This window comes from Labeo rohita, chromosome 20 (assembly GCF_022985175.1).
Source record: "Labeo rohita strain BAU-BD-2019 chromosome 20, IGBB_LRoh.1.0, whole genome shotgun sequence".
Taxonomy (NCBI): domain Eukaryota; kingdom Metazoa; phylum Chordata; class Actinopteri; order Cypriniformes; family Cyprinidae; genus Labeo; species Labeo rohita.
The window spans coordinates 24,781,210-24,804,274 of record NC_066888.1 but is presented as its reverse complement, the minus strand read 5'-3'; the positions used below and the strand labels follow the sequence as shown (position 1 = coordinate 24,804,274).

Sequence of the window (23,065 nt, the reverse complement as noted above, 5' to 3'; positions counted from 1 at the left end):
AATTATAACAACTTCCTGTTTCATGGCGAAACAAAGTTTGTCAGGCTGCAACAGACACGCCCCTTAACAAAAACTCAAGATCTTTGCAATTTAACGTCAATTTAACGTTAAAGGGCTTTAGATTACACTGACCAAATTTGGTGTTGGTCTGTTTAAATTTCTAGGAGGAGTTTGTTTAAATACAACGCCTGAAAATTGCAAAAACGGCACAAAACTTTTTTGTAGGTATTAATGTGTCACATGTGTCTACCGAATTTTGCACATGTATGTGAAATGTAGCTCGAGGGACAATTCTTAGAAATTTTATAGGTGGCACTATCAAGCCAATTTGACATAGCCACTTCTGAAAACCATATCAGATGTAAATTTTCACCACTTCTGGCACGTGTGCAAAGTTTTATGAGTTTTCGAGCATGATTAGGCCCTCATAAATGCGATTCATCTTGGAGAAGAAGAAGAAGTAACTGAGCATTTCCGAGCACCACTGGGCCCTAATAATAGAAAAAAGCTTATGTTAATGCTCACTATAACACTTCTTGTGGTAATGCTAAGAAAGCAATTCTATGCTATTTGTCTCTGTCTGCTCTTCACAGGCAATTTCAAGGCAGGAGCCAATGGTCGTATCCTAAAGAAACACTGTGAGTGTGAGCAGCAATGTCTTGATAGGCTAATGAGAGACGTGCTAAAGCCCTACGTTCCTGCTTACCACGGAGATGTAGAGAAGGATGGAGAGAGGTACAATCAGATGGAGGACTTGCTGGCAGACTTTGACCTACCATGTGTCATGGACTGCAAGATGGGCGTGAGGTCAGTTGCTACGCTGCATCACCTGATCTTTTACTTTACAAACGTCTATACAGCATATCATCCTGAAAACCCTGGAAAACTCAAGAGCCTAATTAAAACACCATAGAAAGGACCCAGAACAGCATAGATACTATATGTGACTCTGGACCACAAAACCAGTCTTAAGTGGCACAGGCATGATTGTAGCAATAGCCAAAAATACATTGTATGGGTCAAAATTATCGATTTTTCTTTTATGCCAAAAACTTAATGATGTTAAGTAAAGATCATGTTCCATTAAGATATTATTTCCTACTGTAAATATATCTAAACTTAATTTCTGATTAGTAATATGCATTGTTAAGAGCTTTATTTGGACAACTTTAAAGGCGATTTTCTCAATATTTTGATTTTTTGCACCCTCAGATTCAAGGTTTTCAAATAGTTGTATCTGGGCCAAATACTGTCCTACCTAACAAACCATACATTAATGGAAAGCTTATTTATTTAAAAATAACTGACGCTCATGACTGGTTTTGTGGTCTAGGGTCATATATAGCAACATTTTTCAAATCGAGAAGCAACCAACACCCACAATACCTTAGCAAATGCTTAGTAATGACCTAAAACGCCTTAGCAAGAGCCTTGCAACATATTAGCACTAATGGTCAGTGACTGTATATGCTAGTAACTTCAGAGTTTTAAAAAAATAATTGTGTTTTAACTTTAAAGCTGCGGTATGTAATATCAACAGCTAGTGGCTGAAATCGGTACTGAAGTTCAAATGTAAAATATTGTTTCTCCCGCCCCTTCTCCTCCTCAGACTCAACACTCACATGGGTTACAGTTTGCTACGTTTGGGTTCACTGCAAAGACTACAGAAATACAAAGACAGTTCACTCCTATACTTATGAATGGGAGAAACTGCAACACACAATATGGTGGAATAGTCCCGCCTTCTAAATGAAAGAGCCAATCACGGATTGGTAAAGTCATTGCGTCACTGCAGTGGCTGTTAGAAGCGCGTGGCTGCACATGCACGTTGGCTGGTCTAGCTTGAAAAATAAGCTTTTTAAATGCTTATTTGAGCATAAGAAACAACATTCATGGGGAAGTTCATTTCAGATTTTGTTGCTGATTTGAAATATGTAATTTAATTGTGAGTTCAGCGAGCAGTTTTTGAGAATTCAGGATTCCCCCATTCATTTAGATAGGACTTGGTCTTAGGTGAGCTGCCCGGAGGTGTTGCAAATATGGCCGCCGAGTGAACAGACTTTCCTTGAAAGGGACTTTGATTCTCTGGCAACCCGGGGTGTCAAAATGCTATTGGTTAAATCTGGCTGTGGGTGGAGTCACACAGACCAAAACAAAAACATTTTCAAATTAGAATAACTGGATATAGCATTTTAGCTTAGATACTCTATTAGAATTATACTGTACACTGTAAACTATAAAGAGAACTACACAACTTAACCTAAACCTAGAAATGTTACCTTAGCAAATAACTGAAATAAAATACGTTTCATTACTAAAATTACTCAAATGAAAACTGTAATAAAATAATTAAAGCTAAATAGAAATATTACCAAAAAAAACATAAAAATTTCTAAAACAAACTAAATATAACATGTAAACCGACAATATAAATAATACTGGTGCTTAGAAGCCAATCTGTAATGTCACATATCTTATTTCCTGTTTAACGAGTTCCAGTTGAAAACAGTTTCTTGCCCCTTGTGTATAATAAAAAAAATACAAAGAAAAGAGAGAGGTTTATCTATAAATCATTAATAAAAATAGAAGATAAAAGATGAAGTACACCAGAAATCCCCTCCCTGCTTAGACAGTATCTTCATCTTTTCTTATCTTACACTTATGCAACATCACATCCACTGCTGAAAATCTAGTATGTTATTTTAAAATTAATAGTTCCATTGACCCATTATTTGCACAGATGTTATACATTCCAAGCAGCACACAGACCATGAAGCAGGACCTCCCTCCCTAGAGACTCAGCTCTGTGTCCTGTAATCGGCTGAAAGATAGCTAGTGGTTGTTTGCGGCTGGTGCAGCAAGACCTTGATACACATCGGCCACCGCTCATCACTTCTTCCCCCCATTCTCACGGCTCGACTTTCTCATCTCTTTTGTTCCTGAAACTGCTCTGTTTGCTGTTGCAAGCCTGACCGAATCACATCAGTGGCCGTGAACAAATATAGAGATAACCAGATGGTCAGGATATTAACAGAACCTCTGCTGACCTGTCCAAACCAAACAATGCAACACTTTCAGATTCAGGCACATTCAGTGCACTTTTCAGTTTCTGCGGCGGTGTTTTCCAAGACAAATTAAGTTGGAGAATAAAAGAAGAATAAATATTTAGATTTAGTTTTCATGCCTTAGCTAATAAGATAAACTGCATTTTATTGCACACTACGAATTTCAACAGACTTTGATGGTGCAACACATGCAACAAGTTAAATTGAGAGAAACTAAGCCTTTGGGTCATTTTTCTCCTGTCCTGCAGGACGTATCTGGAAGAGGAGCTGACGAAAGCCAGGAAGAAGCCTAGTTTGAGAGCCGACATGTACCAAAAGATGATCGAGGTGGACCCCGATGCACCCACGGCACAGGAGCACGAACAGAAAGCAGTCACTAAGCCACGCTACATGCAATGGAGGGAAACCATCAGCTCCACCGCCACGCTAGGCTTCAGGATCGAGGGTATCAAGGTGAGACGTTCGTTTTCGAAACCTTTAAGCAACATTTTACAATTTCTCTTAAGGTCAAACTACAAAAAAAGAAAACTTCAACATTTGAAAGGCGTTATTTCAGCTGAATTTCTCAACTACACTAATTTCACTGTCAAATTCACTGAAATTTTGAAATAAATTGTGATTGAGATTTCAGGTTTTACATATTTCATATAAAGGATAAGTTCACTTCCAGAACAAAAATTTCCTGATAATTTATTCACCCCATGTCATTCAAAATGTTCACATCTTTCTTTCTTCATTTAAAAAAAGGGTTTTAAGCAAAACATTCCAGGATTTTTCTCCATACAGTGGACTTCAATTGTGCCCAATAGGTTGAAGGTTGAAGAGGAATAAGGGTTTTTTTCTAGTGAAATCATCGGCCATTTTCTCAGAAAAATAAAAATGTAAATACTTTACAGCCACACATGCTGATCTTGCACTAGCTCTGCCCTAAAACTGCAGTTTGGACCGAACCTAGAACCCAAATGGCACCACTGAAGTCCTGGAATGTTTTTCTCAAAAACCTTAATGGAAATTTGTATTCTGGAAATGAACTAATCCTTTAATTCAAAGTATTTGGGTTTTAAGGAATATTCTGGATGTAAAACAATTTTCAGATTAAAAAGAGATTCTAAATTACCACAAAAATGAATTTCTTTAAAAAAAAACCCTGAAATCTGGGTTAAAAAAACCTGGGTTATATAGTAAGACAACTGCAAAGAAAGTGAATGGGGACAAATTTTAAATGTTATAAAACCCACTGTTTTAAAACTATAACCACGAAACATTAAAAATATGCGTGTTAACATGATTTTGGTGATAAAAAAATGCTTACTAACCTTTTCTGTATAATGCAATATTCAATTTTACTTAATTGGCATGACAATGAAACACCATAAAACAAACAACAAAAAAAAAACTTTTTACAATTTTAGTCTAAATATTGTTTACTTACCTTTTCACTGGCAAGACAATAAAACACAGTAAACCCTAAAACAACTCTAAAAATTTGAATTAAAAAAACTTCACAGCTCAAAAAATTTGCCATGCTTTCACACAAGAATTAAAACTGTTTACTAACCTTTTCTGTGTCATGTTATATTCAATGTTAATTGACAACATGACAACAAAATATATCCCTAAAATAACTGTATAAATAATTTAAACAACTTTACAGCTCAAATAACAGACAAGCTTTCACACATGAATTAATATACAGTACTGTAAAGACTAACATTGCAAGCTGCACATTTCTGCTTTCAAATCTTTATTATCTGGGGAATCACGGCATGTTTTTTAATCAGATCCTGGATTTCAGACTAAGGTGAAGGGGCAGGATTGGCCTTTTTCAAGAGCTCGATTGTGTCTGAATGTTCCTGTCATACACACAGCCTGTTTGTGGCACGTCCTTTGAGCTCGACATCAGTCAGTGACAGGACACGGCTCTCACAACATGATTTCAGTTCTGTAATTCCGGCCTACCGCACACAGCCCTAACAACGTAAATACACCCTCATGGAAAATGTCAAAAAGACTTAAGAGAAGCTTGAAAAACCTTGGCTAATTAAGCCAAACCAGGCAGCCGCGATTCCATTAACACACGGAAGAGGAGATTAGAAAGCTTATGTTTGGTCTCTGTCATGGGTTTCCAAAATAAATCTTTGTTAACAAGAGCTCTGCAGATGTCCTGCATGAATAGGGGAAGATTGGTTCTTCTTTGCACTTTCCATTAGCACAAAGGCCAGGTTCTCTCCGTCTTTCCCTTTTTTTTTTTTTTTTTTCCACAGATGGGGGATGCCCTGGGCGGCTCTTAATAAAGTCTTTACTGTATAACAGGCAGACTTTTGTTATGTCTGTAGCTGAGCTGCCTGTTGTTTGTTATTATTACGTCTTTGCCTGTTGTGACTATTGTCTTAACTTAGAAGTGCATCATTCGCCCACAGTCCATCAATATCATGTTCCCTTGGAGATGTTTACTAAGGCATACATCACTGTTACTATTGCTCATACTCAGGGGTTATTTCAACAAGTACTTACAGTGTCATTATACAAATATAAAAGCAACTATAGCAGCTACATGCCCAGCAAACTACAAGAGTATTCTAGGAACCACATAGCAATGCATGATGAAAAACAGTGGTAATTTCATTGACGAGTAATTTTCGAAAATGAGTCGATAACGAAACAAAAACTCCTTTTCCTGACAAAAAAATTATGGCGAAAATTTATTTACATTTTCATCAACAAATAAAAACGAGATGAAAATGTTAGGGAGGGACGATTTGGGAAGAGATTCATTCAGAACAAATCTGCTGCTTGCTTAGGAGGTTGGATGTGTACATTGGAACGGTATCATAGCCTATTGATAAATCCGCATATATACGCATAATATAGCATATATTTGCTGCACATCTCATAAAACATTCAAAAATGTCAATATCTGGGAGAAAGAGACGAACAGACATATAAACTATAGACACGGGATAAATTTGACGCAAAAAAGAACTCAATTCGGTCTGGTTTTCGGTCCAGCGCAGACACTGAAGTAGCGCTTCTCACACAACACACGAGTATTCTTTCAAGAAATACACACAACATGATGACGAATTGTCCATTCTGACGAGTATTCACGTAAACACACTCGGTTAGGTCTTATGTGAGCGTAAACAGTTGGGAGAATATTGGACGTGTTTCAGAACCTTGCATCCGTGTGTTCAGTTTTAAAGGGACAGCAGCCTAATTTAGTTGCTATTGTCTATGGCAATGATGTTAATCAAGAAACAAAAAAAAGAAAACCACTCATTGCTCTTGACTGATTTACTTTATATGTCTGCTTGAAAGAATGAAGAATGTGGTAAACAAGTTGTTATAAAGAATAATTATAATTAGCCTACATAACCATTGGTATTTCATTGAAAAGAAGACCATGTTTTTGTTTCTTTATGAGAAGTGGTTTAATTTCATTTTAATATAAAGGCATGCTGCATGTCACAGCAGTTTCTGTGTCTTATTATGATAAAACTTTAATATCAAACCTATACAATGAGTTTGGTAATTTTAGAGAAATGCTTAATAAATGCATTGCACTGTAACTAAACCCATTAGACTCTACTGTAGGATTTAGTTGACTAAAATCTTATGATATTTAGTCGACTAAAACTAAAACAATTCAGATGACTAAAATATGACTAAAACTAAATGGCATTTTAGTCAAAAGACTATGATTAAGACTAAATCAAAATTGGCTGTCAAAATCAACACTGATGAAAAACTACTTAGGGTAACTGCATTGCTCTAGAAATCACCCAAACACCCTAAAACTAGGGTTGGAACCATGAACTTGGCAACAATGGTTTTCACGCACAATTGGGCTACTTCAACACTGTTGCCATGAGTTGTTTTTTTTTATGTCCGCATGTTGAAGCGACCCCAATAACATGATATTTAGCCCCTGGAATGCTTATTTTACCAGGGCGACCCCGTTTTTTTTAACCACCGGAACCCAGATATTAGGTTTTGCTTTGAAAAACTGGCAACCCTGGTTGGGCTGATAGACAGACATCATGATGTTGAGCCGGCGTCGTTGTTCCTCAGTAATACCGTGTTGAGAAAGGAAATGACGTGTACTACGGAACTCCTTAAGGGAATAAATATGATTTGAGATGAAAAAATATACATTTCAGTACTTTATCTCACAATATCGTTGGGTAATTATACTGTATATAAATTGCGGGCATCAAGGAGCCACTATTAATATGAGGCGCACTGAAATCACTTTTAAATGCGCGATCGCTTTTTACTTTCACTTTCGAGATTTGCAATCACACGTACTGCGTTTACAATGGAGCGGAAGTACTTACCACACATTTTACAAGATTAGATTGTTAGTGGTGCTCAGGATCTGCAAAAAATTCGCTATTGTCCTATCAGTCATCTCTTCTTACTCTGTTTATGTGTTAAATGGAATTTTATGTAGGTTACTGTAATGTAAGAGGCTACTGCTAGCAAGCAGCTAACCATGTTCCTTTAGGGACTCCGTAGAATGCGTTATTCGTTTTCGCTGCCTTCCCGAACATGGGTTCACGGCATTTTTTTTTTTCCTCAGAATTGTGAGTTTATACTTTTTAACTCACAATTGCTTGTGATCTGTGAGATATAATCTTGCAATTCTGAGAACTGTGGGAAAAAAGTCACAATTGCCAGTTAATATCTTGCAATTCTCAGTTGTGAAATATTCTGATTTTACACAACTCTGACTTTATAACTCGCAATTCTGAGAAAAAAGTCAGAATTGTAAGATGTAAAAGATGTACCTTTTTATTCAGTGGCTGAAATGGGCTTCCATAGTCACCCCCCATGTACAGACCACAACATGAAAACATGATTTATGAAAACCTCATGACTTAACAAGGCTCTTTTTTTGCAACAAAAACATTTTGTCTGTTTTGGCACAAATGTATCAAGCATGCCCTGATGTAGAAATAGCATTAGCTTTGTGTTTCTGATCTTTTTTTGACCCTTTCCCTTCTACAGAAAGAGGACGGAACAGTAAACAGGGATTTTAAAAAGACTAAGACCCGAGAACAAGTGACTGATGCCTTCCAAGACTTTGTGAAAGGAAACACAAACATCCTGGTAAGTCTGTGCTTGTGTTTATGTGCTTTAGGGCCTTCTGTCGATTATAAAGTCTCCTGTGGCACACGAAGGGGGAAGCGAGTGACAGGTGGAGCTGCACCCTCTCATTTACCCCCCAGGGCGGTTTGTGAAACTAAGGGTTTCCTTTGTGCGGTGCAGCCCCTTCGGGGTTATACTGTTTGAAACCAGCAAAAGCTCACCTGCTGGCAGAGAAACCGCTCTTTGAGTTGCTCACAAACTTGATTATATTACAGAAAAATACACACATGCAAACAGAAAGCACTTTGCATAATGCTGTGTTTGACACGACTGTCAGGTTTAAATACTAATCAGATGTTTGCATCTAACACAAAGAAATTATACTCATGGCAGGAATCCCATGTTGTAACAGGGGTGTTTCCTTTAAAGTTCAGCCTTATAGACAAACAGTTCCACAGAACCTGTCCTTGACTTCTCGTGGAGCATTTATTTAACCCTATGTTTGTCCACAGTGTGTCATGGAATTTGATGTGCATCCTGATTCCCTGAAACACTCTGTGATTCTTCTGATAAATGTGCTTTAGATTTTACAGATAAACTTGACTTTATTTTCACACTAAATGTATTATTAACAACCACCGATTGCAGAAAGTAATGTAAATATTGTGGCATACATTAGAATAAAGCATGGTACATTATGATATGATAGGACACTAATAATTGATGACTCACCTACAGGTGACATTGAAATGTTGGTTTAAATCTCTGTTTAGTATCCAAATCTACACTTCACAAACTCAGTGATTCACAAAAAAGTTTTTTTACTTGATGTACACTACCAGTCAGAAGTTTTTGAACAGTACAATTTTTAATGTTTTTTAAAGAAGTCTCTTCTGCTCACCAAGCCTGCATTTATTTGATCCAAAATACAGCAAAAGCAGAAAAAAATGAAATATTTTTACTAATTAAAATAACGGTTTTCTATTTGAATATATTTTAAAATGTAATTTCTTCCTGTGATCAAAGCTAAATTTTCAGCATCATTACTCCAGTCTTCAGTGTCACATAATTCTTCAGAAATCATATTAATATGCTGACTTGCTTGTCAAGAAACAATTTATTATTATTATTATTATTATTATTATTATTATTATCATCATAAAAAAAAAAACATAAAAAATCTAACTGTTCAAAAACTTTTGACTGGTAGTGTATATAAACATTTTTTGAACAACAGCTTTTTGATCTGTTTATTTTAATTATTAAATATTGCTTATATTTTACATACCTTAATTTAACATACATAAGATGTCATTTTAAAATATTCTAAATATTAAAATATATTACAACGTACAAATTACCATTAATCAAGATTAATAAATGTAAAGTGTAAACTGTGCCCTGTTATTTATTTTTACATAAATATACAATATTTTAGATAATAAAATATAAATTATTATTATTATTATTTTTTTTTTTTAGAAAAATAAACACTTTTTTCAAAAATAAAAAATCTTGGCATATTTAGGACAAAAATCATCACAGTGCATCCCTCAAAAACAAAAATGAATTGTGATTTTAAATCTTTACCAGTTGTCACTATCCTTTACACAATTAGACTAAGTTTTAAATATAAAAATATATTTATATACATTTTAATAAGTACAGGTCAGAATAAGTATGTTGTTTCATTTTTACATAAATATATCTGTTACACCAAATAACGCTATTTTTACAAAAATTATTTGAATATTTATATCAAAGTTGTCACTTTGCGTTTAATATGCATTCTATGTGTATACAATTAGTTTTGATTTTTATGTAGATTTAATGAAAAAGTCTTATTTTCTCATTACATTATATCTTTTTATAACATGCATACAATATTATTCTGAATAAATAAACGTTACACTACAGTTGTGGGGATTTTTATAGTTTTATACTTATTTACCCTTTGCTTTTGTTTTTTTCCCACAGCATTCCTATCTGAACCGACTAAAAGAGATCAGGGACATTTTGGAAATTTCACCTTTTTTCAAAACACACGAGGTAAACAGTCACTCTTTTGTTTATTATCTTAAGACACATTAGCTACACTTACGACCATGGAGGAATAAATAAAAGCAACCTTTTACCCACCCATGTGATAGGAGCATGTGAAAATGTGGAAAACTAATAATACACAATAGCATCTATGCAAAGAACAGCTCTGAACGAATGATCTGATTACACCGGATGCTCAAAGCCAGAAAAGCAACGTGGTTGTATGCAAAGCATTACACAACCTCTTTTAATGGAGTTTAAAGACAAATATGTTAGATACACCTCATGCAGCACTGGCGTCAGAACTTTGTTTTAATACAAGGAGGCAGAACAGCCTATGCAAACACAGAGCCTTGTTTAGTCACATTAATAGATAACAAAACCAAACTGTATGGTGGAAAAACTGGGCAGTGTTAGTGTCTGTTTAATAAGTGAGTATGTTTGCTGCACAAATACAATAGAAACAGGATCTTTGTGTCTATTGTGTCATGTTTACACACGTATTTGTGATGAGTCTTTTCAAGTCTTCTGAAGATGCGACACGCAAGGAAAAGGCTTATTTCCGTGTCGCGTGTGTGTAACTCTTTGCATTTCTCGTGTTCAGGTGATTGGCAGTTCTCTACTATTCGTCCATGACAAACGGGAGCAGGCAAAAGTGTGGATGATAGACTTTGGGAAGACGACTCCATTGCCGGAGGGGCAGGAGCTGAGCCACAGGGCCACCTGGGTGGAGGGTAACAGAGAAGACGGCTACCTCTACGGCCTAGACCACCTCATAGACATTATTTCCAATATGCTAACTCCTAAACCTCCACTAGAGTAAGAGGATTCCATCTTCTCTCCCGCCTGCACTACAGTTCACGACCTCGCTGGCTTCCCCTAAAGATGTCCTAACCGATCGGCCGTCAAAAAAGAAAACTGTAAAACTTAAAACAAAAACGCCAGCCGCAATGGCCTTTAAAACGAGTGTGTATGTTTGTAAACTTGTAGATGCTGTATATATAGTGTAAATGCCAGTGTTTTAGATCATGTGTGAATAGGTTTTTTGCAGCTATAGCGCTTTAACAAACAGGTGAATCTTAAAGCCACACTCCCTTAATGTGCATTCCTTTTAACATGCTAGTGTTACGGAAAAAAAGTGTAAATCACTTACAGCTATGTTTTGCTCGATGTGATCGTTTTAATATTTTGTTTTTAGATGCTGCAGATTTTGTTTTATTTTACGCCTAAACCATTCAAACAAAAAACTAAAATTTAAAACCTACAACAATCAAATCGACCACTAGATGTTTGAGACATTTATATTTGCAGGATTCTAACAATATTTGTTGGTTTTATAGTTTTTTACCCTGTTAAGACAATGTAAGTAGTGTTAAAATACATCATTTATACTGAGTGTCTATAGTAGAACAAATGATCCCATGTGGTGGATGGTCTTATGTTTATATTTATATATTTAAATTGTTTATATTGGCATTCCATAAATTCAAACGCCATTTTTGTGCCTAAGCAGGGCTGGGTATCACAGATTTTCTAACTAATTATGATGCAGAAGTTTTCGATTCCGTTCAGACTATAATTTGATTCATTCCGATTCCGATTCATTTGAATATACTCTAATTTCGGTTATCTCTCTCTGCTAATGCTGTAAAATATTCAAGGGAATGTTTTAGACTAATTTAAACTAGTAGCTCATCTTTTGAAGAAGAAGTAGTTTGTTTCAGGAATCTCTCTACACTAGGTGCACCACATGTTTTTGATTTACTAAAAAGAATTGACTCAGTGTCATTCAAGCTAGAAGTTTGCGAGGTTGTTTTTTGAGTTCTACTCCCACAAAATTCTGCCTGCTAAAAATAAGACCTGGCCCTACCAGTTGCATGTGTTTTTGCTAAGATTCACTAATAAGATTAAAGGTCTTTGCAGTCTGAAACTCTCGACCGAAATGTTTGCACGTTAAAAAAAAAATACGATCTCACGTTGTGTCAATCACATTTACACACATATGAATAAGATTCTGATTTACGGCTCATAAGATCCATTTCTTTGCGAATCGCACTATGCTGTGTGACATTGTTGCATGCAGCCAGACGAGAACAACTCAATAGAAAGACAAATTTTGTGGTTCACGGTCAATTGTATTACATCATATTCAAAACAGACTTTAAATGCTCTGTAGTTTGATGCTTTTATTCTGCAGTTTTACGGATGCTTTAAAGGGATAGTTCACCCAAAAATGAAAATTCTGTCATTAATTACTCTCCCTCAGGACGTTTCAAAACTGTAAGATCTTCAGTAATCTTCAGGACACAAATTAAGATATTGTTGATGAAATCCCAGAGCCTTCTGACCCTAAGATTCACTAAAAAGATTATGATTCATGGAGAACATTCTGATTGATTTCTTTGCAAATCGCACTACACTGTGTAACATTGCTACATGCATCTCAACTCTATCTACAACTCGATAGAAAGACATTTCTTGCCATCATTTTGTGGTGCATGGTCAATTGTATTGCATCATATTCAAAACAGACTGCAAACTCACTTTCTGTGATGCATTGATAACTGATATTAAATAGATTATTACTTTTACGATATTACTAAGATTCAGCAGCAGGGAGTAAAACTGGAGTAAAGGCCTGTACACGCCAAGAACGATAACTATAACTATATAGAACTATAACTAACTTTTAAGCATGTTCTGTTTTGATGCAGTTTTACTAGTGCTTTAAAGGGATAGTTCATCCAAAAATGAAAATTTTGTCATTAATTACTCAATCTGAGAGCTTTCTGATCCTGTATAGACAGCAACGCAACTGACACGTTCAAGGCCCAAAAAGGTAGTAAGGACATGGTTGAAATAGTCCATGTGCCATCAACAGTTCAACCTTAATTTTATGAAGCTATGAGAGTACTTTTTGTGCGCAGAGGAAACAAAAATAATGACTTTCATTTAAGAATTTCTTCTCTTCCGTGTCAGTAAGCTCGGACTTTATCAAAAATATCTTAATTTGCAAGTAACTAATGACAGAATTTACATTTGTGGGAGAACTATCCCTTTAAATGCTCAAGCTCAGGATGAATTCTGATTGGCTCTTAATTGTTTTATCGTTCAGCTGGCTGAAAAAGTAGTTTTGAAAGTGATTCCAATGATATTTTTCCGCTGTGTCATTATCATTATAGTTTTTCTGTAGACTCAGATTTTGAAGACTGTATCTTTATCGTTATTCTTATAGTCCTTGGTGTGACTTTAGTAATTTCAGCAGAAAACAGTGCTGTCTTGTAGGACGGGAAGTGTGGTGCACTTTTAATAACTGAAATTGTAACTGTTCAAATGAAGATCCGTATTAACGGGAAAATCTGTATTTATACCCAGCTCTATGCCCAAGTGCCTAAACTAGTGCCAAGGCTTTTCTCAGTAAGTGGCTCTCATTCAAGACAACTATATATCTGTGACTTGTGGTATGTTTTTAAGTTCCCTGTCAACACAAAACACAGTCTCGACTAATTTTTGTCTTTTGTGCAAGAGCAGCAGTGCCAGCTAACCTTGGAGTCACTATGGTGACCTATGGTGAACTTCTGTATGAGGCAAAATAACTTTTTTTTTTAAACACAGACAGACTGTCACCTCAACCTGCCCATCTGTTGACCAAAAATTTCAACCATTCCACGCAAGTACAAACATTGCGAATAGTCACGAGAGCCTTAAGTAATGTCGTTCTTCCTTTGAAAAGTGCCTGAAGGCGCCGCTCGACGCAGTGCCTCCGAATGCTGACTCGTCACTCTATAGAGCGCATCATGTTTGAGTGAGGTGATTGTTGTTTGCATGACTATTTGCCATGCAAATGCTCCATCCCTGCATACCCCCAAACAATGAGATAATGCTCCAAGCAAAATATCGCTGGAGATAAAAACTAATTTGTTGGTCAGTATGGAAACCATGTGCTGACACCAGCATAAACGCAATCAGTGATTAATCGTTGTTGATTTAGCCCAGGGCGAGGAACACCTAGGGTAGACCTACACGTCGGGACGTCAACGCGACGCACTCCAGTCACTCAGTCAAGGCAGAGGGGTTATCGAGAGGCCTCCAACCAAATGTCAACACGTGTTTTAACCATCATTTATTTATGACGAGATTTTGAAGTTGTTAAATGACCTTTATGAACACAAAAGGAACAGAGAGGACAAAAGGTTAATGGGTGGTGTGGAAACATTTTTCAAATCCCTGTCCCACAACCACAGTTCCCTAAACATGCTTAAAAAAGGGTAGGAAAAATGAAATGGGTCAATCAGAGCTGCTGTATGTGATTTTTCTAATAGGCTTAACACACAAAAACTGACTACGGGAGAAATAATACTTCTTCTCTGGTTGTGTAATCAGCCACAAAATTGCTGTTAGTTAGCCAAGAGAGAGAAAAATATCTAATTATTAAAAAAATAAGAGCCCTAAAAATGAGACACACATAAAACATACATAATAATACAAAGAAACACTTGCGAAGAGAAATAACACTTTTCTCGTCTGGCAGTGTAAACAGCCAAAAAATTGCTGTTTGTTAGCCAAGAGAGAGAAATAATATCTCTAATATTTTTTTTTAACACTTTAGAGAAACATACTTCTTGCCGTAATATTAGTGTAGTAACGACTTCTACCACAAGATGCGTCACAAACCTGAAAAATATTTCAAAAATATTTTTGCTTTTAGAGGCATCAGTAAAATTGCTTACAGCAGCTTTAATCAAGTCTAAGAGGTTTTGGGTTCATTCACTCTGCTGAAATGTCTTTTTTCAAATCTAAATCTTAAAACCAGATGTACTTTCTCCCTACGCAAGCTTAAAAATGGAAGTAGGGCTTCCCCTGCTGTTTATGGTGCTGTATTACAGAGAACAAACAAAACTGACCAAGTCCTTCTTCTTGCCCTTGATGTTTTACATTAAATGCCATATTTGTGAGGTCAAAAACTGTGGGGATTTCTAGTGGTGTCATACGCATACTTATATTTATATTTTGTTACTTTTTGCACAAGAACACTAAATGTAGCTGCATTGTTTATTTTCTCCTCTTGTTTGTTTGGCTTTACATCCCGTATCTTGGTGACATAGCGGTTCACTGTAATGTAAGCTAAGCTCACTGCTGTGTAAAAAATGTGCAAACGTCTTCAGAGTGTGCTCTGTCTCTTTAAGAAAATAAATCTCTGAAACCAGTGACATTTGACCCTGTTGCATTATGTTGGTCAAGGCCTTGCAGAACAAGAAACATTTACACAGTTCAACCCTGCCGTACAAATTATTATGCTTGGTTGTACAATTTTAACAGAACAATTAGTCAAAATACACATGGTTTGGCTTTTTCTTAAGAGATGTTTGTTTATCTGGTGATTTTACAGATTAATTAATTACAGATTAGCAAAATAATTAATAAAACATTTTCACAAATTTTGAAATGAACACCAATTTCTCATATGTGACCCTGGACCACAAAACCAGTCTTAGGTAGCACGGGTATATTTGTAGCAATCGCTAAAAATACATTGTATGGGTCAAAATGATAGATTTTTCTTTTATTCCAAAAATCATTAGGATATTAAGTTAAGATCATTTATTTCCTACCATAAATATATCAAAACTTAATTTTTGATTAGTAATGTGCATTGCTATTAACTTAATTTGGACAACTTTAAAGGTGATTTTCTCAATATTTAGATTTTTTTGCACCCTTAAATTCCAAATTTTCAAATAGCTGTATCTCGGGCAACTGTTGTCCTGTCATAACAAACCACACATAAATGGATAGCTTTTTTATTCAGATTTCAGATGATGTATAAATGTCAATTTCAAAAATTTGACCCTTATGACCGGTTTTGTGATCCAGAGTCACATACTGTACATGATTCCAAAATTTTAGTTTTTTATTTTATTTAATTGTATTTATTTTTAGACAAATTAGTATACAAATACACTATTGATTTATTGGTTTTAAGCGATAAGATAAAAAAGAAGTATCGACTTATTGGTATTTTCAGGATTTTAATATTACTGCAAGTTCACTATCATTAAAAGTTTTTGAACATTAAGATTTTTAATGTTTTTTTAAAGAAGTCATATTACAAATGTGTTCTTCTGAACTTTCCATACATCAAAGAAATCTGAAAAAAAAAAATCTACTCAGCTGTTTTCAACATAATAATAAAAAATGTGAATATTAGAATGATTTCTGAAGGATCATGTGACTGAAGTGATGCTAAAAATTCATTTTAAAATATATTCAAATAGAAAACAGTTATTTTAAATAGTAAAAAAAAAAATCAAAATTGTACTGTTTTTGCTGTACTTTGGATCAAATAAATACAGTCTTGGTGAGCAGAAGACATTTACTGTTCAAATACTTTTGACTGGTAATGTACATAAATGGTCACTTAATGGATGGTCAAAGACATCTAAATACCAGCACTGACATAAATACCAAAAAGTAAGTTACATGATAATTTACAAACACCTCAAACTGGTATGCTTGCAAGTTCTGTTCTTTCAAAATGAATAGTTGCCACCTAGTGTCTCTCTTGTTTACTGCACTGACTTTTAGTTACTACTAGTTACTACTTAAGCTTATCCAAAACATTTTTCCAAATTATTTCCTCTTGACATTGATGACACTTAATTTAGATAAAGGCTCAGTCAGTAATTCAGATCAGCAGTCTGTGTAGTGGTTATATATTTTTGGCATCCGCCTATTCTGACCTGATCAGATGCAGGCTATTAGCCTGTGGTGCGGCAGAGGGGGAACAAATAAAACTATTTTTATCTGTAGGCATAAATAGTGGAGGTTAAGCAGCTTATTTTTCATTTTCTGCTCTTGAATAAACTGCACTTCCTTTTTTAGTCATACTTGGACTGAGTCACACCGCTGGCGAAGAGCCTCAGATATATTAGCCTGGGGAGCAGGGAGCTTGGAGCGAGGCCATGCTCAAGAGTCAGGAAGCCAACCGCCCACCAGCCTCACACACACAACTACACTAATAAAAAGAGCCATACAGCAAAAACATTCAAAAATGTATGAAGCCCTTGACCCACAGCAATACTCTACCCACAAAGCGCTGGAATCAGAAAGCACAGTGCTAAAAAATACATTCAGTCATAGCAGCAGCTCAGAGGAATAGGCAGAGCTCAGGAGGGACAAAGATGATAAGACACCAGAATTTTGGCAAATCTTTAGTCATGATTTAGAAAGAGTATCGCCTGTTCTCTAAGGAAGAAGTGAATACTGTCTTACTGATAAGACCTTTAGGTTTAACTGGTGTTAATTAGCATTTAATCTATAGATCAAATTTGCATTTATCTTGCATCTAATCATCTGAGGCAAATCAACAAAGAGCTTTCATTAATTCTACACCTTGTACTAATAAACAGAATGTGACACACACAGGCCTAACAATATAATATTTAAATGAATACATATTTAAAAATGGTCTACATGTACACTACCAGTCAAAAATTGTTTATGTTTTTTAAGGAAGTCTCTTTTGCTTACCAAGCCTGCATTTATTTGATCCAAAATACGGCAAAAGCAGTAATTTTATGATTTCTACTGTTTAAAGTAACTGCTTTCTATTTGAATATATTTTAAAATGTAATTTATTCCTATGATCAAAGCAAAACTTTTAGCATCATTATTCCAGTCTTTAATGTTACATGATTTGATGTTCAAAAAACATGATTATTATTATCATCAATATTTAAGACAGTTGAGTACATTTTTTCAGGATTATTTGATGAACAGAAATATCCAAAGATCAGCATTTATCTGAAATAAAAACTTTTGTAACATTATACACTATACCATTCAAAAGTCAGTATATATATATATATATATATATATTTTTTTTTTTTTTTGCAAAAGAAATTATAGAAATTATTTATTATATTTAGCAAGGATGCTTTAAATTGATCAAAAGTGATTATAAAGATATTTATAACTTTAATAAAGATTTCTATTTCAGATAAATTCTGTTCTGAACTTTCTATTCATCAAAGAAAACGTGAGAAAAAATTCTACACAGCTGTTCTCAACAAAATAATAATGATAATAATAATAATAGTTATTATTATTATTATTAATAATAATAATAATAATAATAATACATTTTTTTGAGCAGCAAATTTAGAATTTTATAATCATTTTTGAAGGATCATGTGACTGGAGTAATGATGCTAAAAAGTCGGCTTTAAAATCACAGGTAAAAATTGGTTTTAAAATATATTCAATAGAAAATTTAAAAAAATTAAAATAGAAAGTTATTTTAAATAGTAAAAATATTTCAAAATTCTCAGAAGAGATATTTAAAAAACATTAAAAATCTTACTGTTCAAAAACTTTTGACTGGTAGTGTAATGAATTATAGCCTAAGAGATAAATTATAATAAGCTATAGCTAAATATAGTCCTATACAAAGCCCAACAATCGGTTTGGCCACAAGACGAATGCTGGCACAACTGTGGACAATATCACAGTGTTAAATATTGTATTATTGATATGCAGTATAAGTTACATCCCATTCTGTTAACTTTGTCATCCAGCTATCTGTTTGTCTTACCTGTACTTTGTTTATTCGACGTCTTCGTTGTCTTGGGAGTCCGAGACAGAGTTCAGCAATCAATGATCACGTTTCCATAACAAGCCGAGGCCATGTTTAATCCAGTCTGTTACCGCTTGAGCCAACAGATGGCGCCATATATTAATTTCGTTGTTGTAATTTCCGTTGATATTAAAAAAGACAGCACTAGATCGCGGAGTGACGTGAGAAACACGAACAGCGGTCAGTGTTTTACCCGGATGAGCGGGAACTATCCGCTGAATACGGCTATTGACAAATCAGAAGCGAGTATTCCAGCGGGCCGTGATGATTATTTTAATTTATGCTGCATTCACGCCATCTCATAATTCCGAGATGAAAACACGTGACATTCTACTCTATCTGAATTATGTGTTTCTATGGCAACACTATTAACGCCAAAGCCCTCACGTGCTCCTGAACTCGTAATTAGAACTTGTAAACTCGGAATATTCTGAGAGTTACAACTTAGACCAGTGACAAATGTACCACGTGAATGCACTCATTTTGGCGCTACTTAGGCTCTACCTTTGAGTCCGACAACGTGGAAAGCTATGAGTGTTGTCATCTCGGAATTACGGTAATTACGACATGACGTGAAGGCAGCATTATTATCCACCTTATTTTTACCGTTCGAGCTGGCGCGGCCATTTGTAAATGTTATGGGTGGGGCATCCGTTCTCATCCGCCTCCAGCTGTTTTTAGGGGTACAAAACTCTTTTTGCTACAATATTGCAAATTGGTGTGTCTTTATTTTAATGTATTATCTTAATTATGAGCACACTGGTTTGTAGTGCAAACAGTTTTACTGTTTACTGCACCTTGTTATTCTTCTCATTTCCACGGCTAATGAACCGGAAGTCTCGCCCATAGGCTTACTTCCGCGTTGAAGTAAAAAAAAAGTGTTACATTTAGATATTTTGTTTAATCACAGTGTATGTCTATTTTAATTCTATTTAAGTTTAGTTGTGTTCTTAGTGCAATGTATAATGTATATTTATTTTAGTTTAGTTCCATCTGGACCTGTGGAATGAGAAGCATATGCTTCCATTTGCTTATGTTTGTGATCTCATAGATACAGACATTAGTGGGAACTGCATCTCCTGCATTCCTCAGCAGCCAAGACAGTCTGGGAATGGGAGAGAGATTTTGGTCATTTCTGCAAACATGCATCCAGACCATGATGTCCCTATGATGTCATCTGTTTTTATTACAAAAGCCTAACATCATAAGCATATGGAAATGCTTACGAAAACATAAATACGTAAACATTTATTTATAAACGTTGGCATTTAGAAATTTGTGTGGGTGTATCCTGTGGACAGTCAGAAACTAAGGGAATGATCACTATTACCTACATATATAATATAATAATATAAATTAATATTACAACTGTTTTAAGTTTATATATATATTTAAACTTTTATTGTATTGTATTTCTATGTAATGAGCATCTGTAGAATAAGTGCTATTACTTATACTATATGAGTGCGCCATCTGCTGGTTCTTCAAAGAATAACACAATTTCTTTCAAGAATACTGGGAAGATACACAGCAATATAACACAATAGGTTCATTAAACGTGTAACAGTTTTATAATTTTGTGCAAATATGAATGTAAATCAGCAAACAGTGGCTTTCAGACTAGCAGCACAAAAATTGCTCACTTCAGCTTACGTTGCACTGTAATGCTGCATGCACTTCTGACAGGCAATAGGGGTAAAATAATTTATGCGATTGTCTTGACTTTTTCTGGCAATGAGAAATGTTTAGAAAGGGTAATTGAGCAGTGACGTATTCAGCCCCATTTGTTTGGATGATGCAGGAAGTATTCCTCCCCCTGACTGGATCCACCCACTCTTGTCTACTACATGAGGATCTTGAAATCTAACATGAGTCTTATTGCAACTGGTTGCTTCTTCAGGCTTGACACCTTTTTTGGGGGGCACGGTGGCACCACAGTGGTGTTCTCGGAAGGGTGGATGTACAGGGAGTGATTAAAAGATGTCTATATAGATAGGGGCCAGTCGTGCGGTATATGCTCAGAATCTCTTTATTTACACATCTCACCTCAGCTGTAAACCAGCTCAGTATGGTTCATGAGAGACTAAATGGTACAGAGCAGTTTGTTTGTCATGTAGATCATGAAAGTGTTTGGTTTTACAAGCACGGCTGTACATGTAACATTAAATTGTTTACTGAAACTATTCACTGTGCCTTTGGTTGGTTTTATCACAAGAGATGAGAAAAACCAGCAAGATAGAGGAATGCAGGGAAAAGCCTATGATGATAGAATACATGCCCAACTGCACGAGGAACAGCCTTATTTGGAGACAAAGATAACCCTAGAGCCAGAAACACCGAAAGAGGGAGAAAAACCGCAGAAAAAATGATGGTAGATTTTTAGGGAACTGATTTTATGTGCTCTGTAATGTACTACAATTGCACAAAGGCAAAACTAAACTCTAACTATTGTTGACATCCAAATTGTGTCACTTACATCACAAAAAATAAGTATTATAAGTAAATATAAATAATTCACAATATTACTGTATATTTACTGTATTTTTAATCCAATACATAAAGCCTTGGTAAGACTTGTTTCAAAAACATTTAAAAAACCCAACAAATTTACACAAATATATAGATTATTTTAAAATCTGTATATTTTGTACAGTGTTGCTTTTAAGTAAATATATATTGTTTCAATCGAAAATAATGCAAAAGTAAGTATAAGAATGGTTGCAGTGTAGAATATTATCTGATTTTGTTTCAGCTACACTCAGATTTAGATGTCAAATCAGAAAACTGATGCCAAATCAGTCCCCAGTTCACAAGTTCAAAGTATTTCGGACAGAAGTCTTTCACTGCTGTCATTAAAATCATCCCTAAAGCCAGGAAGTAATTGTGAATTCCATCATATGCACTTGAAACCCAATGCAAAGCAGGAATTAAGCTACGCAAAACACATATTGGGGAAAAGCATCACAGCTTTGTTTTGATGGTTATCATGCCTCACACTTTTCAGTACAATTATTAGACTCAATACCAATACAGTTGAATTTTTTTGATTATTGATTGATAATTTAAATTTTATGATACCATAGAAAAAACATAATATATGCATAAAGAAATTTAAACCCCACATTTACGTTCATGCAGTACATTCATGAGTAAACTGTTTAAGTATCAGTTTGGTATCAAAGCACATCCATATTTGTTTCGTGAAACATCGTCATCTTTTCCCAAGAGAGGAAGTCTCTCATTTCCTTTTAATGGTGTTAATTTGAGTAGGTTGGGTAAATGCATTCAAGTCATGTCTTTACACTCATTTGTGAGCTGCTGTGACCAAGGGACAGCTTCATTAGAGCACTGTTGTTCCTGTTGTCATTAGATAGCCTGATTCAGTTAATTACATTTGCATTCAATCATTTAGCAGATGATTTTATCCAAAGCGACTCACAAATGAGGACAATAGAAGCAATCAAACCAACAAAAGAGCAACAATATATCAGTGGTGTGACATGTCCCGGTTAGTCTAACGCAGTGTAGGATAAACAGTAGATAAAAAGAAATAGAATAGATAGAGCAAGTGTATTTTTGTTATTAAATAAAAAAAGAAATAAAAAGAAAAAAGTTGATAGAATAGAAACGTAATAGAGAATGCTAGTATTAGAGGGTCAAGGTTTTTTTAATAAAAATAAAACAGGTAGACAGAATAGAAATAGAATAGAGAACACTAGTGTTAGAAGGTCAAGCTTGTTTTATAATAAATAAAAAACAATTGGATAGAATAGAAATAGAATAGAGAGTGCTAGTGTTAGAGGGTTGATTTTTGTAATAAGTAAAAGAAAAGTAGAATAGAAATAGAATAGGGAGTGCATGCGTTAGAGGATCAATTTTTATATAAAAAAACAAGTAGAATAGAACTAGAATAGAGTCCTAGTGTTAGAGAGTCGATTTTTATGATAAATAAAAGAATAAAAGTAGAATAGAAATAGAATAGAGAGTGCAAGCATTAGAGGGTCGACGTCTTTTTATAAATAAAAAGAAAACAAGTAGATATAGAATAGAGAGTGCAAGTGTTAGAGGGTCACATTTTTTTATAAATAAGAAGAAAACAAGCAGATAAAATAGAAATAGAATAGAGACTGATAGTGTTAGAGGTTCAAGTTGTTTATAATGAATAAAAGAAAACAAGTAGAATAGAGACTGATAGTGTTAGAGGGTCAATTTCTTATAATAAATTAAAGAA

The 23,065-nt window shown here is 34.9% G+C and overlaps 1 protein-coding gene across 4 annotated transcripts in view; it reads left to right on the top strand.

Annotated features, from left to right (window-relative positions):
• The window catches only part of itpkb (inositol-trisphosphate 3-kinase B), a 43,220-nt gene extending 27,811 nt beyond the window's left edge, over positions 1-15,409 (top strand). For all 4 annotated transcript variants that reach the window (XM_051138721.1, XM_051138720.1, XM_051138719.1 and 1 more), the window contains 5 exons: positions 594-807; positions 3,314-3,518; positions 8,076-8,177; positions 10,134-10,205; positions 10,804-15,409. In XM_051138721.1, the coding sequence (XP_050994678.1) occupies positions 594-807; positions 3,314-3,518; positions 8,076-8,177; positions 10,134-10,205; positions 10,804-11,022 (812 nt within the window). In that variant the 3' untranslated portion in view covers positions 11,023-15,409. The remainder of the gene's footprint in view (positions 1-593; positions 808-3,313; positions 3,519-8,075; positions 8,178-10,133; positions 10,206-10,803) is intronic.
• The last annotated feature ends 7,656 nt before the right edge of the window (positions 15,410-23,065 follow it).